Source organism: Arachis hypogaea, chromosome 13 (assembly GCF_003086295.3).
Source record: "Arachis hypogaea cultivar Tifrunner chromosome 13, arahy.Tifrunner.gnm2.J5K5, whole genome shotgun sequence".
Classification (NCBI taxonomy): Eukaryota; Viridiplantae; Streptophyta; class Magnoliopsida; order Fabales; family Fabaceae; genus Arachis; species Arachis hypogaea.
Genome location: NC_092048.1, coordinates 128,764,972 through 128,782,305, shown reverse-complemented (window position 1 = coordinate 128,782,305; position 17,334 = coordinate 128,764,972). Strand labels below are relative to the sequence as shown.

General features: G+C 36.6%; 1 protein-coding gene across 1 annotated transcript; it reads right to left on the bottom strand.

The window, feature by feature from the left end:
- Positions 1-498: 498 nt before the first annotated feature.
- LOC112735398 (uncharacterized) lies at positions 499-1,419 on the bottom strand. The gene is made up of 2 exons (XM_025784936.1): positions 1,126-1,419; positions 499-999 (listed from the first exon to the last, which is right to left on the bottom strand). The coding sequence occupies exons 1-2, from the start codon at positions 1,417-1,419 to the stop codon at positions 499-501; spliced, it is 795 nt and encodes a 264-aa protein (XP_025640721.1).
- Between the last annotated feature and the right edge of the window lie 15,915 nt (positions 1,420-17,334).

Here is a 17,334-nt window from a genome sequence, read left to right as displayed (position 1 = left end):
GAGCCATTAGGAAGTTTAACTAAAACAGGATTGATGTGTCTATAACTTGTAAAATTTGATATGGTGTGAGTAACATGGTCAGTGGCTCCTGTGTCCACAATCCAAGATTTTGAAAAAAAAATTTTATTGTAAGCAAGTAAGAAATATGTGTGCTCATTGACAAAGCATAAAAGTTACCTGAGGTGTTGGAAAGATTGATTGAGTGAGGAGCTGTGTTGGCACCTTGAGGCTGAGTGTCTTCTTGTTGGAGGATAGACATAAGGAGTTGCCTTTGTTCAAGAGACGATGTCACTGTAGAGCTAGTTGGATCTGCCAGTTGAGTTGAGTTTGAACTGCTCTTGTCATCACATTTCTTTTCTGCGGCCATGTTGATGCTAGCGCTTCTATGCTGCTGCTTCATATGGGGAAGGAACCCGTGTTTTTGGTAGCAAACATCTACCAAGTGCCAGCCTTATTGCAAAATGAGCAGATTTTAGGGTAGCCTCTACCAAAACTACCTCAACCCCTCCCTCTATTGCTTCTTCCAGACCCACCCCTACCACGAGAATTGAATCTTGAATTACCGTCACGATTAACGAAGCTATCAAAATTTGCAGCAGTGAGCACGATTTGTGGATCATGTACATTTTCGTCAGTCAAATTCAAATGTCTCTCTTGTTGTGTGAGCAAAGAAAAGACTTCATTAACATCTGGAAGAGGTTTAGCAAGCATGACTTGAGAACAAACATTGTGGTATTGCTCATTTAGTCTCCTAAGGAATCGAACAGTATAAGTCTCCTTTTTCTGAATTCGAAGCTTTTCCAACCCACAAACATACGTGGAATCACATGCTACACAAAGAGGAATAGACTTAAAATTTTCAATATCTTCCCAAATAGCCTTCAATTTTGTAAAGTAAGCAGTGATGCTTGAATCCCCCTGCTTCAAAGAGAACAATTTTTCTTCCAATTCTGCAATCTTAAAGATATCACCTTGATAGTAGCGATGCCTCAAATCATTCTAGATATCCACAGCTATATCATTCCAAATGACACTTCTTGAAATTTCATTACTCAAGGATTGAAGAATCCATGCCACAACAAAGGTATTACACTTGTCCCAAGCTAAAAAATTAGGATCATCTACACTAGGTTTTGGTAATGTGCCATCCACAAAGCCAAGCTTATTCTTAGATTTTATCGCAATTAACATCGCTCTGGACCATTCATTATAGTTCTTGGTATCCAATTTCACATAAATAATTGAAACCCCAGGATTTTCGCTTGGATGAAGAAAGAATACACTTGAGGGATCAGAAAGAGGATTCACACTTTTACGATTCAAGTGCGACTGCAAGTGCATGAGTTGATTGAGGAGATGAGATAGAGTGTGAACATCGAACCCTGGAGAAGCACCATCGCTGGGAACAGAGTCTACCATGGAGTTACCACAAATTGAACAAATCGAAATCTTTCCTTCGCTTATTTGTTGATCGGAGTCATTGTCTTGCACAATTGTAGAAAAGGGAGGCGATGCACTTCCAGCAATTTCTGTTGGAGAGTTGTGAAAAGGAAGGAAAAGAGAAGGGCAGAAAAGCTCACCGTACCAGGATAAAGCACTGAAGCTTTGAGAGCACATCAACAATGAATGAAAAAGAATGAAAGGTTACCAAGAAGAAAGAAACAGGGGCATACAAATGTTGAACGGCGAACCTTCTTGTTTATTTTGAAAACAAATAGTACCAATATATATATGTACAAGCTATAACTAAGTAGGTTACATTGCCACTAATCACCTTTAATTTAGCAACTATCCTAATTAGGCAATAGGCATAACAGTCACGTGATAGGACTTGCTTAGTAAGTTGTCATTTTATCTTAAAATGCAGCTTAAGGGAGAATGTTACTGATATAAAAATTATAAATATAGTAGAGTAGAAAGTTGGTTACACATTTTTAGCCTAATCTCTAAAAGCTTCAATTAGTTAGACTCAACCCTTTACACATGTGTATATAAGAAAACTCCACCGTGTTGTTAGAGGTTGAGGATTCTAGCTCCATCTCAGATCAATAGATGAACATCACCCCTCCCCCTTCAATCTTTGCTTTCACCTTCTCTCTAACTTCCTTCTCTAATCACATTTTTATAAAGGATGAATGTATTGACGAAATGGTTGCCCAATAAATGGAGTAATAATTGTGATACTATAATATTTTAGACTAATATTTGGCCATCATTAGTTTAGACTCATATTTGCAGGTATTTGTATATAAGAATCGATACATTTTGTACTCATATTTTCTATAATTTATACAAATTAATTAGTAAAATTTATTTGTTGAGGATAATTTTACTAGTCAAATGATGGCCAAGATTACTAAAAACTATTGACCTCATACAGTTTTTGTTATATTAATTATATCAAAAGTTTTTTTATTTGCCATAGCTAGAAGTTATGCTTTGTTATAAGCTTGTTCATTTTGAAATATAAAATGAAAAAATACTTAAACAATTAAAGAATTAGAGAAAGACCGGCCAAAAAGTGATTTAAACCATCCATTTGGGATGTATATTGATTTTAATTACAATCTTTACTTTATTATTGTTATATGCTTTAATTAGTCTTAGAATTTAAATGATCCTATTATTGTTTTTTGAAAATAATGTTGTGAAATGAAAATGTCAGAGATATAAATATTTATATTTTTTTATCAGTTTAATTTTTTAGTAGAAGTAATTTGATAATATGGTATCAAAATTTCTATAATCTAAAGATCTAAAACTTGATCTTTATTGACCTAAAAAAAGTATTTTAATATAAGACCAATAAAAAAATTCATATGCAAAGCATTCTCCTCCTATTATTTGATTCAGAAGCCATTTAAAATGTTGATTTCAAATGTACATCAATGCTCTAATTTGTGATCAATACTAAGCAGGGACGGATTAACTCATATAAAAGTGGGACAAGTGTTCTAGTGAAATTTTAAATATTACTTAATAACTTTCAATAATAAAAGTTAGTTGCCCCCGCTACAAATCTAATTTTGACCCATCCTCAAATTTCTAACCCTTTTTTTCTTTTCTTCAATTTTCTTTCTCTGCAGCTCTGCCCCACTCCAAGCCTCCAGACTTACTGCCGCCACTCTCGCCAGCTTCACTGTCGCTAATGTTACTCGACACTGCCACGTTCTGGCGTTCTCCCCGTCAAGCTTCTTCAACACCTGCGTCGCTGCTGTTCGATATTTCTCCTTGCATCGCTGCTCCACGCCTCCACTCCCGTTCCCGTTTTGCACTTCTGCGTGTTAGAAAATTATTTTAATTTCCTAATTTGTTTGTGAGTAATACATATATTAATTATAATCACAAATTATGTTATTTCAAATTAAATGACTTATACAATGGTGATCTCATTTATTGTTATAAATGCTAAATTGAATAAGTCATTATTACTTTTGATTTGAAATTAAATGTGAATAAAACCGGATATTATCTTTTGTTCCTTAGATAATTATCTTTTGAATTTTAGATATATTATCTTTTAGACTTTAGATACTATTTTATTTGGGATTTAGGGTTTAATGGGTGCCATGTTCAAATATAAATAGGTCTTCAGGTTTCGGTCTCCAATATACCAAAAGTCGCCTTTGTTGCTCTTTCTTTATCAAAAGAGTTGCAATTCAGCCACTTAGAAATACAGAAGATTTTGGTTGAGGAAGATCGAAAGAACCACAAGATTGAGACAATTATTCCATCAATCTCTGATCTCTAATTCCTGATTTCTATGAGTAAAGTTACGCTTTCGCATTATGATATATTTTGGTGATTTAATATGAATGATCTGAATTATTGAAATTAATTTATTCCAACAAGTGATATCAGAGTCATCCATAATTTAGCCATCAAAATATTCAGTTTATGATTCCTTTTGAATTAATATATGTATATGCGTACGTCGTATACATTTGAAATTTTTTGTGCTGCATATATATATATATATATATATATATAGACTATGGTAGCTAATAAGTTCGACCTATACCTTTTTTTTGTATATTTTCTTCTATTTTATTTTTTTATTTCACTTTTTAGAATTATTCGTATACACCAATTTTCTTATTGCGAAAGCATATTGATAGCCTCTACTCGTGTCCTAGTTCGTCGGAGAGATAGATTTAAGAATGCTGGTTTTAAGAATGAGTGATTGCCCTTCTCCGACCCTTACTGCCCAACCTGAGAGCGGATAGCTAATGCGTTCCGCTTTTTGAACAGGGTTCTATGGTCGGTCCGCGACCCCTGGATATCGAAAGCGTCCTTGGGGTGATCTCGTAGTATATGTATATATATATATATATATATATATATATATATATATATATATATATATATATATATATACTCGTACTATTATGTATGTAAATTCGGAGTGCTGTGTATTTGTGATGGATATGTTCTGTGTTCGGTTATTTCTTTTTCTTTTGAGATGATGCTCATAAAAATTATTTTGATAAATAAATATTGATGGAATATTATTAAATTAAAATTGTCTCATTTTTTTTTAATTATGTGTATACCTTTAATTTAATATAAAATTAATGGATTATCCTCTTAGAATATAAGGATTATTATACCCACTAACCTGGATTTGATTTTGGAATAAATTGATTAAACATTATGCTGCTAAAGTAGTCTCTTTTGTGAAAATTGATTCATTCAAAACATTAGGAATATAGTGATATGTAATTCATGCAAATATTGATCAGCCAAAAGAAAGGTCTATATTTGGCCGAATTACATACCCATATTGATGGTAAATACATGTTTGGGTAACAAATAAAGAATAAAGTAATGCTTATTATTTATGTGGACAATAATCGGCCCAAAGAAAGTTTATTGTTTGGCCAAATAATAAGTATTACACACTTTTGTTTATTTTTTATTAATTATGCGGTCAATAATTGGCCCAAAGAAAGATTATTGTTTGACCAATTAATAGAAAATATATGCGGTAATAAATAGGTTGCAAAGTTTAAGTTTCCATGTGTGCATTAAGTCGGTCTAAAGAAAGGCTTAATGTGTGACAGGAATTTTGACAATATTTGATTACTACAATGAGAGTATCACTTACAGTTAATTTTTCTATCCAAAGATTGAAAATTAATGTTCTACATATCTCAATATGGATTTTTTTTTATTTAACTAATATTTACTGCATGCTCTTTTTGTTCTAATCCAGAAACTATGGTTTTAGCTATCAATGTTTCTGCGCAAATTAGCAGTATTCTTATGTTGAATGGTACAAACTTTAAAGTTTGGAAGGATACCGTGGAGATTGTCCTCGGTTGTATCGATCTAGATATAGCTCTTCGAGAGGAGAAACCTACTTCCACTCCGAAAAGCCTTAATGAGGTTAAAATAGAGAAGCGGGAGAGATCCAATCGAATGAGCATTATGATCATGAAACGCTCAATTCCTGAAGCGTTTCGGGGCTCAATTACTGAGGATAAAGATGCCAAACAGTTCTTAAAGGATGTTGAAAAATTCTTTACTAAGAATGAAAAGGCGGAGGCAAGTAGTCTTTTGAGCAAACTTGTCTCCATGAGGTATAAAGGTAAAGGGAACATAACGGAGTACATTATGGAAATGTCTCATCTTGCTTCAAAATTGAAAGCACTAAAGTTAGAGTTGTCTGAAGATTTACTCGTGCATTTCATTTTGATTTCCCTTCCTGCACACTTTGGGCAATTCAAAGTGAGTTATAACACTCTGAAGGACACTTGGTCTTTAAATGAGCTTATATCTCACTGTGTGCAAGAAGAAGAAAGGCTACAGCAAGATAAGACTGAAAGTGCTCACATGGCTTCATCTTCTCAATATAAAAGAAAGCGTGATACTACTGCGGATGTGCCTTCTCAGTAGAAAAAGGATAAAAAATAGGATCAAGTTTCAACTTATTTTTTCTGTAAGAAGGTGGGACACATGAAGAAGGATTGTATCAAATATGCTACCTGGTGTGTAAAGAAGGGTATAATTCTTACTTTCATTTGTTCTGAGGCTAGTTTAAGTTATGCACCTATTGATACTTGGTGGATAGATTCTGCTGCTAATACTCATGTAAGTGTTACTATGCAGGGTTGCCTGTGGAGCCGACCGCCAAGTGATGCTGAAAGATATATCTATGTGGCAAACGGCAGTATAGTTGCAGTCGAAGCTATAGGAACCTTTAGATTATGTTCCACGAGTGGATTTTACTTAGATTTATTAGAGACATTTTATGTACCGTCATTTAGACGGAATTTGATTTCTGTTTCTCGTTTGGACAAATCAGGTTATTTTTGTTCATTCGGAGATAATAAAGTCAGTCTCTTTTATAATTCGAATAATATTTGCTCTGGTCATTTGGTGGATAATCTATATACGCTTGACCTAAATTCCTATAATAATGAAATACTGCAAACAGGTAACAACACGAAAACTAAATGAGAATTCGGCATCATTATGGCACAAACGCCTCTTGTTGGAATAAATTAATTTCAATAACCCAGATCATCCATATTGAATCACCAAAATATATCATAATGCGGAAGCGCTCCTTTACTCATAGAAATCAGGAATTAGAGATCAGATATTGATAGAAGGATTGTCTCAATCTTGTGGTTCTTTCGATCTTCCTCAACCAAAGCCTTCTGTATTCCTAGGCGGCTGAATTGCAACTCTTTTGATGGGGAAATAGCAACAAAGGCGACTTTTGGTATATTGGGGACCGAAACCCTGAAGGCCTATTTATATTTGAGCATGGCACCCATTAAACCCTAAAACCCAAATAAAATAGTATCTAAAGTCCAAAAGATAATATATCTAAAATCCAAAAGATAATTATCTAAGGAACAAAAGATAATATCCAATTTTATTCTCATTTAATTCCAAATCAAAAGTAATAACGACTTATTCAATTTAGCATTTATAACAATAAATGAGATCACCATTATATAAGTCATTTAATTTGAAATAGCATAATTTGTGATTATAATTAATAATATGTATTGCCCACAAACAAAATAGGAAATTAAAATAATTTCCTAACACTGCGTTCCTCTTTGCCGATGTATCTCACCACTCCAACTTTGTATCACGCCACTTCGTCTCTCGTCACTCCGTCATCTCCAATTTCCTGTTACTTCAGGCGTTGTCCGCATCGCACCTCTTCGACTCTTCAGCCTCTTGAGTAAGTTTGGTTGTTCTTATTGCCTGCTGGGCACCACATTGCTGCTTGTTGCTGCCTCCTGAAGTCTTGCAATTTTGGTACATTCATTGATCTGTGACCTTCTTGTTTCATTTCTTAGATTTAGTAATTTGTTTAGAGTCTTGCTAAATTGGTATCATACTTGATACTTTCATTGTTTTGTTTGTTAATTGTTTGTGTAACTTTGTATTGACTTATTTTGAATTGGAAATTTAGGATATTATTCTTCTGTTCTTCACTCTATATTGTTGTTAAAAATTAATTTAAGTGACTTGTTGATTGTGTGTATCGACTTATTTTGAATTAGGAATTTCGGATATTGTTCTTTTATTCTTCACCTTTTTAAATGATTGTTTTGTGACATATATTAAAAAAGAGATATTTGATTGTATTAAAAATAAAAATATTATTCAATCTTTTTAAAATATGAAACCAAGAAGGATGGAATTATAAATTATTTGTTATTATTTTGATTTATTGTTTTAGTTTTTTAATTTGTTGGTTAGATAATTTAAAGAGTAATCATATTTTACAATATCATAATACAATAATAAAAAATTATTATTATACTATGTATATTTTGCCCAACTGTCAAAATTTTCTGAATTCGTCACTGATACTATGTTCATTACAAAAATGTTTTACTACAAAAAACTTTAATTAAAACGGTAATTTTTTTTTGTTAATTATGACGATTTTAACAGTCATTGTCCCCAAAAATTAAATGGTATATGCAAGAAATGTAACACCCTACTACACAGAATTTTACGCTTAAGTCGTAGAACAGAGGTAGTGTGGTGTTATGGACCTCTAAACAACAAAATAAATACATAATAGAGAAGAGGGTAATATACTAGGAGCCTTGAGACAAAACGGTAAACAAAAATCGCAAAATGAAAAGCGCAATGCTCAACAGAAATGATTACTTGCGTGCTAAGATACCTAATAGGAACATGATAAAGATAAGCAAAAACATAAAGGAAAGTCAAGGAAACAGCATAACTAGCTCCTGACTCAGCCCGCGAAGCTAAGGCTGGCCAGAGGATATATATATACATATACATATAAACATACATAAGTATCCCCAAAATACACCAAAATACCAAAGAAAAACTCCTATCTCTCCCTCAACCTCTAAGAGGAGCCGCATACATAAGTTACTTGGAGAGTAAGCTAAATACATATATACATATATACAAACAGAAAACCAAAATACACCCTAGGACTACTTTGCTTCCCAGGATCCAGACGCCTAGCGAGGAGCCTCTCGACCTGCATCTGAAAAACAACAATGCAATATGGAATGAGAACCGGAGGTTCTTAGCATGGTAAAAGTGTCACGCATATAATAAATAAGGTCCTGAGAATGCCATAGGCAATCCTAGAACTCCGTTATTCAGTTATCCAACTTAATTACTAAACAGAAGCCATAAACAGGGATATGTGTTCTAAATCTACCTAACTTACTCAATTTCAATCCTAACCTGACACCCAACTGTTTCTCCATTTCCTCCATTCCTCCATCATTTATAATGCAACAGAAACAAGCAACCAAACAAGTTCACGCACAAGTAATGAGCAGATAGTGCAAGTAGCAAGTATAACAAGTAGCAGGTGATATTGACAAACCCCAATTTGACGGTTTGTTTTGCCTTGAATTTAGAACATTTTGATAACCTTTTGTCACATTTAGCCTAAGAATTAGCATGGTTTTGTTATCTCTTCCATGATTGTGCTTAAGTGTAAAAAAACATGCTTTTTAAGCCTTGTCTTGGTGAATTCTAGTTTCTGTTTGATTCCATACGATGCCTTGATGTGTTTGCTAGTAACCTCAGGTTGAAACTAGGCATGGATCAAAGGAAGCAAGGAAGGAAGCAAGGAAGGAAGCATACAAGTGGAGAGAAGCATAAAAAAGTCAAAGAAGCAAAGTCAGCCATGCACGCGCACGCGCACAAGGCGCTCGCGCGCACATTGCAGAATCGACCAGGGACGCGCACGCGTACCATGCGCGCACGCGCCGATGATGGCACATGACCTCATTAATGCAACACGTGCCTGGCGATTTGAGAGGTTTTCTGAACCCATTTTGGCGCCAAATTGCTAAGGGAAAGGAATAAAAGGATGAAGGATTAAGGGAGGATCATCATTGATCACTTTTAGGTGTTAGTTACCAATTAGTTTAGTTTTATCTTTGTAATTAGTTTCTAGAGAGAGAAGCTCTCTCTTCTCTCTAGGATTAGGATTAGGTTTAGGTTAATCTCTCTTCTTAGATCTAGGTTTAAACTCATGCTTTGATTCACTTTTCATTTACCAATTCTTAATCTCCTCCTCTTCCTCTTTCTAGATGTGTGCTTTAATAATTGTAATTCTTCATTTTGTTTTGGATATATTGTTGTTCCTTGGTTTTCTTTTAATAATGCAATTTGAGGTAATTCATGATAATTGTGATTTCCTTGATTGTTGTTGTTAATTCCTCTCAATAATTGTTGTTAGATTTCATTCTTGTTGTTGATTTACTATGTTTTTCTTTTGTGCCTTCCAAGTGTTTGATGAAATGCTTGGTTGGATTTTAGTATAGGTTTTGTATCTCTTGGCTTTGGTAGAGTAATTAGTGACACTTGAGTTATCTAATTCCCTTGTTGATTGATAATTGGATAGATTGCTAATTGATTTGAAAACCTCTAAAGCTAGTCATTCCTTTAGGAGTTGATTAGGACTTGAGAAATCAAATCGATTCATCCACTTGACTTTCCTTCAATCAGTGAGGGTTAACTAAGTGGTAGCAATGAACAATTCTCATCACAATTGAGAAGGATAACTAGGATAGGACTTCTAGTTCTCACACCTTGCCAAGAGCCTTTTATAGTTGTTAGTTTATTTTCATTGCCATTTACTTTTCATGCTCCTTATCCAAAACCCCAAAATAACTCATAACCAATAACAAGACACTTCATTGTAAGTCCTAGGGAGAACGACCCGAGGTTTAAATACTTCGGTTTATAAATTTTAGGGGTTTGTACTTGTGACAAACAACTTTTTGTATGAAAGGATTAGTGATTGGTTTAGAAACTATACTTTACAACGAGATTTCATTTTTGAAATTCTAAACCGTCAAAAATCCAATCGTCAAAATGGCGCCGTTGCCGGGGATCTGCAATGGTGTTATGTTATTGGTTATTGTACATATGTGAATAGTGTAAATAGTTTGTCTTTTGCTTGTTTACTAGATTTTGTTAGTTTTATTTTGTTTTTCCATAATGAATTCTCACTTTGGCTATGAGTTTGGCTCTAATTGTGTTGTAGGGAATGTGAACTTCAATGCTAACATGTACCAAGGATGGAACACTCCAAGATGGGAGGAGCCTCAAGGAATTGATCACTCCTATTGGCATCAACCTCCGGACACTTATAGGTATAATTCTCATCCTAATGCATGTCAATCCAATGGCTATGGTGAATCACTTTGTGACTTCCAAGCACCGCCACCATATGCCTATGACTCTCACCCTCAACATGAACCTCAACCATTCTCACAAGCCTTTCACCACCAAGCACCACCCTATGATCCATATCCATCATATAACCAATCATCCATACCATATTTTTCTGACCATTATGAGCAAGAACCTCTAGAATCACCACAACCATATCAAGATTACTCCCAAGAACCACCTCAATACTCATCATCTCCATACCCTTACCAAGAAGAACCACCTTCCAACTATGAACCCTCTCTCCAAAATAATGAACCTTCCTATTCACCCCAAGCCCCAATAGACGATCCTCTCACTTTGTTACTCCAAGGACAAGAAGCCATGAAGCGGGATACACTTGAATTTGTGACCAATTTGACCAAGGTGGTGCACACTTTAGCCCACCAATGCTTGAATACTCAAGGTACTTCCGTGACCACATGTGAAAAGTCAAAAGAAGAGCAAAGTATGAAGGTGAAATTGGAAAATTCGGTGGAGAAAGAGGAGTCAAATTTTGTATTGGAGCAACTAGAGGAACCTATAATCATTGAAGAAAAGGAAGAAGTGGTTGAAGATTTAGGAGATGTTGAAAGTCCAAGGGAATGTAGCATCATGGAGAACTCTTCCAAGAAGCTTGATATTGATGTTGAGGAGGGTGCGCAATCTCCAAGGCATATCGTCGATGGAGACTTGGAAGAAGTTTATCAAGAAATGGATTCAATCATAGATAAATTGCTCTCTACAATGGAATCTTCACCCATTGGACATGGAGTTGAAATTATAGAAGAGTGTGCACAACCTCCCAAGGAAGATGAGAAGGGCATGGTGTATATTGAAATTGACGAATATGAAGAGGTTGATCAAGAGATGACCTCGTTCATCAATGAATTTCTATCCAAAATTGAATCGTCCCCCATTAAACAAGATGAAGTTCTTGAAGATAACACCAAGCCAAGTAAAAAGGAAAAGGTTGAAATTGAAGAAATTTGTCAAGAGGTGGAAATACACAAAGAAGAGCACAAGGAAGTAGACCGTACATTGTCTAAGTGTGGGGGAGTCTCACTTCCCAAGTCACCATCCAATACGACATTTAAGCGGGTAAAATCTCTATCCCTGAGCTTTAATCTCTCACTTGAATATGGTTTGATTGAAACGGATGGACAACTTAGAGCTCTTTGTGGAATTAAAAGCAAGAATGAGTTGTGTAGTGGTTGCAAGTTAGGAATTAGGCTCATTGAGGTCAAAGCTTCAAGGCATAGGGATGATGTTGGGACAAGAATTACTTTATATGGATCTAGGAGAAAGCATTGGTGGAGTAAAGAGAATTCTATGTGCCAATCACCTTTATGTCAACCGCTCATCCGACAGAACCATGAAACTCAATTAACGGATGGGTGTGAAGACAAGATATGGGATCCCGGTTCGCTATGTAAAGACCAACTATGGGGACTCATATCTTGGGTAGAACTTTACCCAAGTTTGATGAATATGGTTGGAAATTCTGTCAACCAATTGAGAAGCAAGGATCCTTGGAGATTCAAGGATGAATACAAACATAAGCCACCATGACAATAAGCATCTCAAAATGTCCAACTTAAGGACTTAAACTAAAAGTGCTAGGTGGGAGACACCCCACCATGGATGTCGGATAAAGGCAAAGCCGTAGCCACCGCCTCCAAAAAGAGAAAACACTCTACCCCCTCCATTCCTTCCATCTACAAGAATTATGCTCGGAATCCATTGCAGGACGAGGATAAAGAGAATCAGCAGTTGCCTTCTACCAATCCTGGCAAATTCCCCAATCTCTACTGTGAGCTTCGGTTCTCTAGATATCGAACCACGAAGCTGAATATTGAGAAGAAGTTGCTCCTGCCTAATGATGTGAGACGGCGCATTAACGGTCGGATCCTTGAGTTAGGTATTGATTTTGTTGACCGGGACTTGGGTGACATCAATATATCTTGGGTGAAGGAATTCTACTACAACTTCTTCCGTCCGACCTTGGATTCAGTTCAGGTGAGGGGTAGAGAGATTCTGCTCACCGAGGCCGCCATTGGAGAGGCACTACATTGCCGGCACATTCCACATGACCAGTGTGCCCATCATCAAGTTGAGATAGCCATCCACACCATGACTTTTGATTATGAGGCGCTTCGGCGCGTGATTGGGATACCGGAGGCTTCTTGGGTTATGGATGCGGGCAACACCAGGCCAAAGGGGATGTTGTTCAATCATTTGACTAGGGAGGCCAAGACTTGGCAAATGATCTTCGCCCACTACGTCCTGCCTACCACCCACTTTTCTGAGGTCCCCATGGAGATGCTTCTGCTGATCGGGTGTGTTATGGAAGGGAAGGATGTCTCCTTCCCTAGACTTATCCGACAGTGCATGTGGCGGGCGCATATTCGTGGCCTACTCCCGTTTCCTACCTTGGTCACGAGTATGGCAGCCCTGGCCGATGTCCCGTGGTCAGATGATGATGTGCGACCACCACCAGCTGATGCAGATGACAGGGAGATTACTATCCCCTGGGGTGTTTGGGTGCATGAGAAGCCACCTGCTAGCCGCCGCTCTCGGGCTCGGGCTGCCATAGGGACACCTTCACCACCAGCCCCTGCAGCTGGCCCATCATCTTCTACAGCCGCAGCTCCTCCACCATCTACAGACCCTCCAGCAGCACCTGAGCCTACATATCTCCTGGTCCAGCGTCTCTTCCGGTTCTTAGAGTGCGAGCGACACCATGTCAGACGCTGTTTGGATCGGATGGACCAGGCCCTTATCTCTCTGGGCGCCGAGCTACCTCCGCTTCCCGATTCTCCGGCCTCCGATGAGCAGGATCATCCGGAGGAGGACGCGGAGGCACCGGTTCAGCAGGATGCCCCTGACACTACAGAGCCACCTCAGACTCAGGAGGAGCCTGTTCCTCAGCCTGTTGCTCAGCCGGTCCCACAGCCACAGTCAGAGCCAGAGCCTATCGTTGTACCTCCCACTGATCCTCCGGTTTAGCATCGAGGACGATGCTTGGTTTTAAGTGTGGGGAGGGCACCGGTAGCATTATTTGGGAACCGGTGAACTCTTTTTCGGCCTAGTTATCTCATTTTGCACATTTTTGTATATATTTTGATGCATTTCTAGTTTGCTTTGGATACTTTTATTGCTTATTTTGGATTTTAGATATTTTGATGCTTTTGGATACTTTTAGATATTTTGGATGATAGATTCCATATTTTAGTTTGATTTTTCTTTATACATTTTTGCATATCTCCTTTTGTATATTCTCCTTTTAGTTTGTGGTTGTGATTAGAAATCATGTTTTAAGTGAAACTTAGTCACCCCTTTTTGCATAAGAATTTGGTTTTGAGTGAAAAAGAAAAGGGTAAACTAAGAAAAATTTTTGAATTTTTCAATCACAACAATGCTTAGTCAAACATTGAGGTTTTTCAAGAAAGTTTAAATATAGGGCATTAACCCAACTGATTGAAAGAAAATTTTTGAAACTTGCTTGAAATTCATACCTTGTGAAGCATGTATTGAATTGAGAACACAAGCTTGTGAGACTTGAGCCTATTGATGTGGTTACATTTTATAACCACTTATTTTCCATTCTTGTGTGAAATTGTTCTCTTTCCATGATTGTGATCCTTAATTTGCTTGATTCTATATATCCGTTTATTTCTTGTGTTTGTGCATTTATATGATTGAGGCCATTATTTCACTTGCCACTTACCCAAATAGCCAACCTTTTACTCTCCATTGTTAGCCAATTTTGAGCCTATGCTTAACCAACTCATCCTTATTTTAGCTCATTACAAGCCCAAGGCGGAAAACCAATGAAAAGTCCTTGTTTGGATCTTTGATTAGCCTAGGCTAGTGAGAGTGTGTATTATTCAAGTTGGTGAGGCTTGGGAACATTGGACGGGATAGAAAGGGGCAATACACTTGTATGTTTAGGAATTGGGCACATACTCATGTATTAATCAAATGTAGAGACCTTATGCATTGATGTTCTTGTATTTAGCTTGAAAGAAGAAAAAGAAAAAAAAATATATATATATATATATATATAAAGAAAAAAAAATGATGAAAAGAAAAAAAATAAAATGAAAGAAAAAGAGAAAAAAAAGGGGACAAAATGCCCCAAAGTGAAGTCAATAAAAAGGAATCAATGCATAAGTGTTGTGAAATGAAAAAAATGCATGAGTATGTAAGAAAAAAAGTGAAGAATGGGTAGTTAGAATAGCTCGCATTTGTATAGGTCATTAATTAGGTTAGGTGGGAAAGTCTATGCTAATCAAAGACTCAAATCCTAGCCCACTTGACCATAAATGATCCTACCTTGACCCTAACCCCATTACAACCTAAATGAAAGACCTCATGATAAATGTATGCATGCATTGAATAAACGTTGATTGTTAGAAGAAAATCAAATCTTGGAAAACATGATTAGAAGAGAATTGAGTGAATTAACCCTTAAACACTTGAGTGAATAGAGCGGATACACATCCGGTAAGGGTTCAAAAGTTCAATCACATGTGTTCACCCACATCATCTATATTCTTGCAAGTTTGAACTCCTTTTAACAATTCAATACAATTGTGGTTTGAACTTGGCCCTTATTACTTAGCTCTTGTACTTACACATGCTCTCTTGGGAATTGATTTGTTTGAACTAAGCATTTCTAATTGCTTTAGATAGTTGCATTTAGATAGGACTCATATAGTTTAGTTGCATTCAATAAATGCCATACCCCTTAGCTCCTTCTTATTTTAGCATGAGGACATGCTAAGGCTTAAGTGTGGGGAGGTTGACAAACCCCAATTTGACGGTTTGTTTTGCCTTGAATTTAGAACATTTTGATAACCTTTTGTCACATTTAGCCTAAGAATTAGCATGGTTTTGTTATCTCTTCCATGATTGTGCTTAAGTGTAAAAAAACATGCTTTTTAAGCCTTGTCTTGGTGAATTCTAGTTTCTATTTGATTCCATACGATGCCTTGATGTGTTTGCTAGTAACCTCAGGTTGAAACTAGGCATGGATCAAAGGAAGCAAGGAAGGAAGCATACAAGTGGAGAGAAGCATAAAAAAGTCAAAGAAGCAAAGTCAGCCATGCACGCGCACGCGCACAAGGCGCTCGCGCGCACATTGCAGAATCGACTAGGGACGCGCACGCGTACCATGCGCGCATGCGCCGATGATGGCACATGAACTCATTAATGCAACACGTGCCTGGCGATTTGAGAGGTTTTCTGAACCCATTTTGGCGCCAAATTGCTAAAGGAAAGGAATAAAAGGATGAAGGATTAAGGGAGGATCATCATTGATCACTTTTAGGTGTTAGTTACCAATTAGTTTAGTTTTATCTTTGTAATTAGTTTCTAGAGAGAGAAGCTCTCTCTTCTCTCTAGGATTAGGATTAGGTTTAGGTTAATCTCTCTTCTTAGATCTAGGTTTAAACTCATGCTTTGATTCACTTTTCATTTACCAATTCTTAATCTCCTCCTCTTCCTCTTTCTAGATGTGTGCTTTAATAATTGTAATTCTTCATTTTGTTTTGGATATATTGTTGTTCCTTGGTTTTCTTTTAATAATGCAATTTGAGGTAATTCATGATAATTGTGATTTCCTTGATTGTTGTTGTTTATTCTTCTCAATAATTGTTGTTAGATTTCATTCTTGTTGTTGATTTACTATGTTTTTCTTTTGTGCCTTCCAAGTGTTTGATGAAATGCTTGGTTGGATTTTAGTATAGGTTTTGTATCTCTTGGCTTTGGTAGAGTAATTAGTGACACTTGAGTTATCTAATTCCCTTGTTGATTGATAATTGGATAGATTGCTAATTGATTTGAAAACCTCTAAAGCTAGTCATTCCTTTAGGAGTTGATTAGGACTTGAGAAATCAAATCGATTCATCCACTTGACTTTCCTTCAATCAGTGAGGGTTAACTAAGTGGTAGCAATGAACAATTCTCATCACAATTGAGAAGGATAACTAGGATAGGACTTCTAGTTCTCACACCTTGCCAAGAGCCTTTTATAGTTGTTAGTTTATTTTCATTGCCATTTACTTTTCATGCTCCTTATCCAAAACCCCAAAATAACTCATAACCAATAACAAGACACTTCATTGTAAGTCCTAGGGAGAACGACCCGAGGTTTAAATACTTCGGTTTATAAATTTTAGGGGTTTGTACTTGTGACAAACAACTTTTTGTATGAAAGGATTAGTGATTGGTTTAGAAACTATACTTTACAACGAGATTTCGTTTGTGAAATTCTAAATCGTCAAAAATCCAATCGTCAGATATATATCAATTAGGCAAGCCCAGGAAATGCATAGCAATCAAAACAAACAAATGCATATGATGCATCGCTGTCCTATGGCTGATGAGGCCCATCTGTCGGTTATCCAGCCAACCCGACAAGTCCGAAAACCTTAGACTGTCCCCCGTCGCGCATCCCCAAGAGTCTATGCATAGAGTTCACATTCAATCATCATATAATCACTCAATGGGGGCTATCCATACCCGGGAATTTATACGTGCCCGGTCACCCTTACGACGTAGAGTCAACAGAGTATCGAGATTCAACTTGGAACACGTGGTGGTGAGCCACGGTTTTTACCCAAAAAAACTCATATC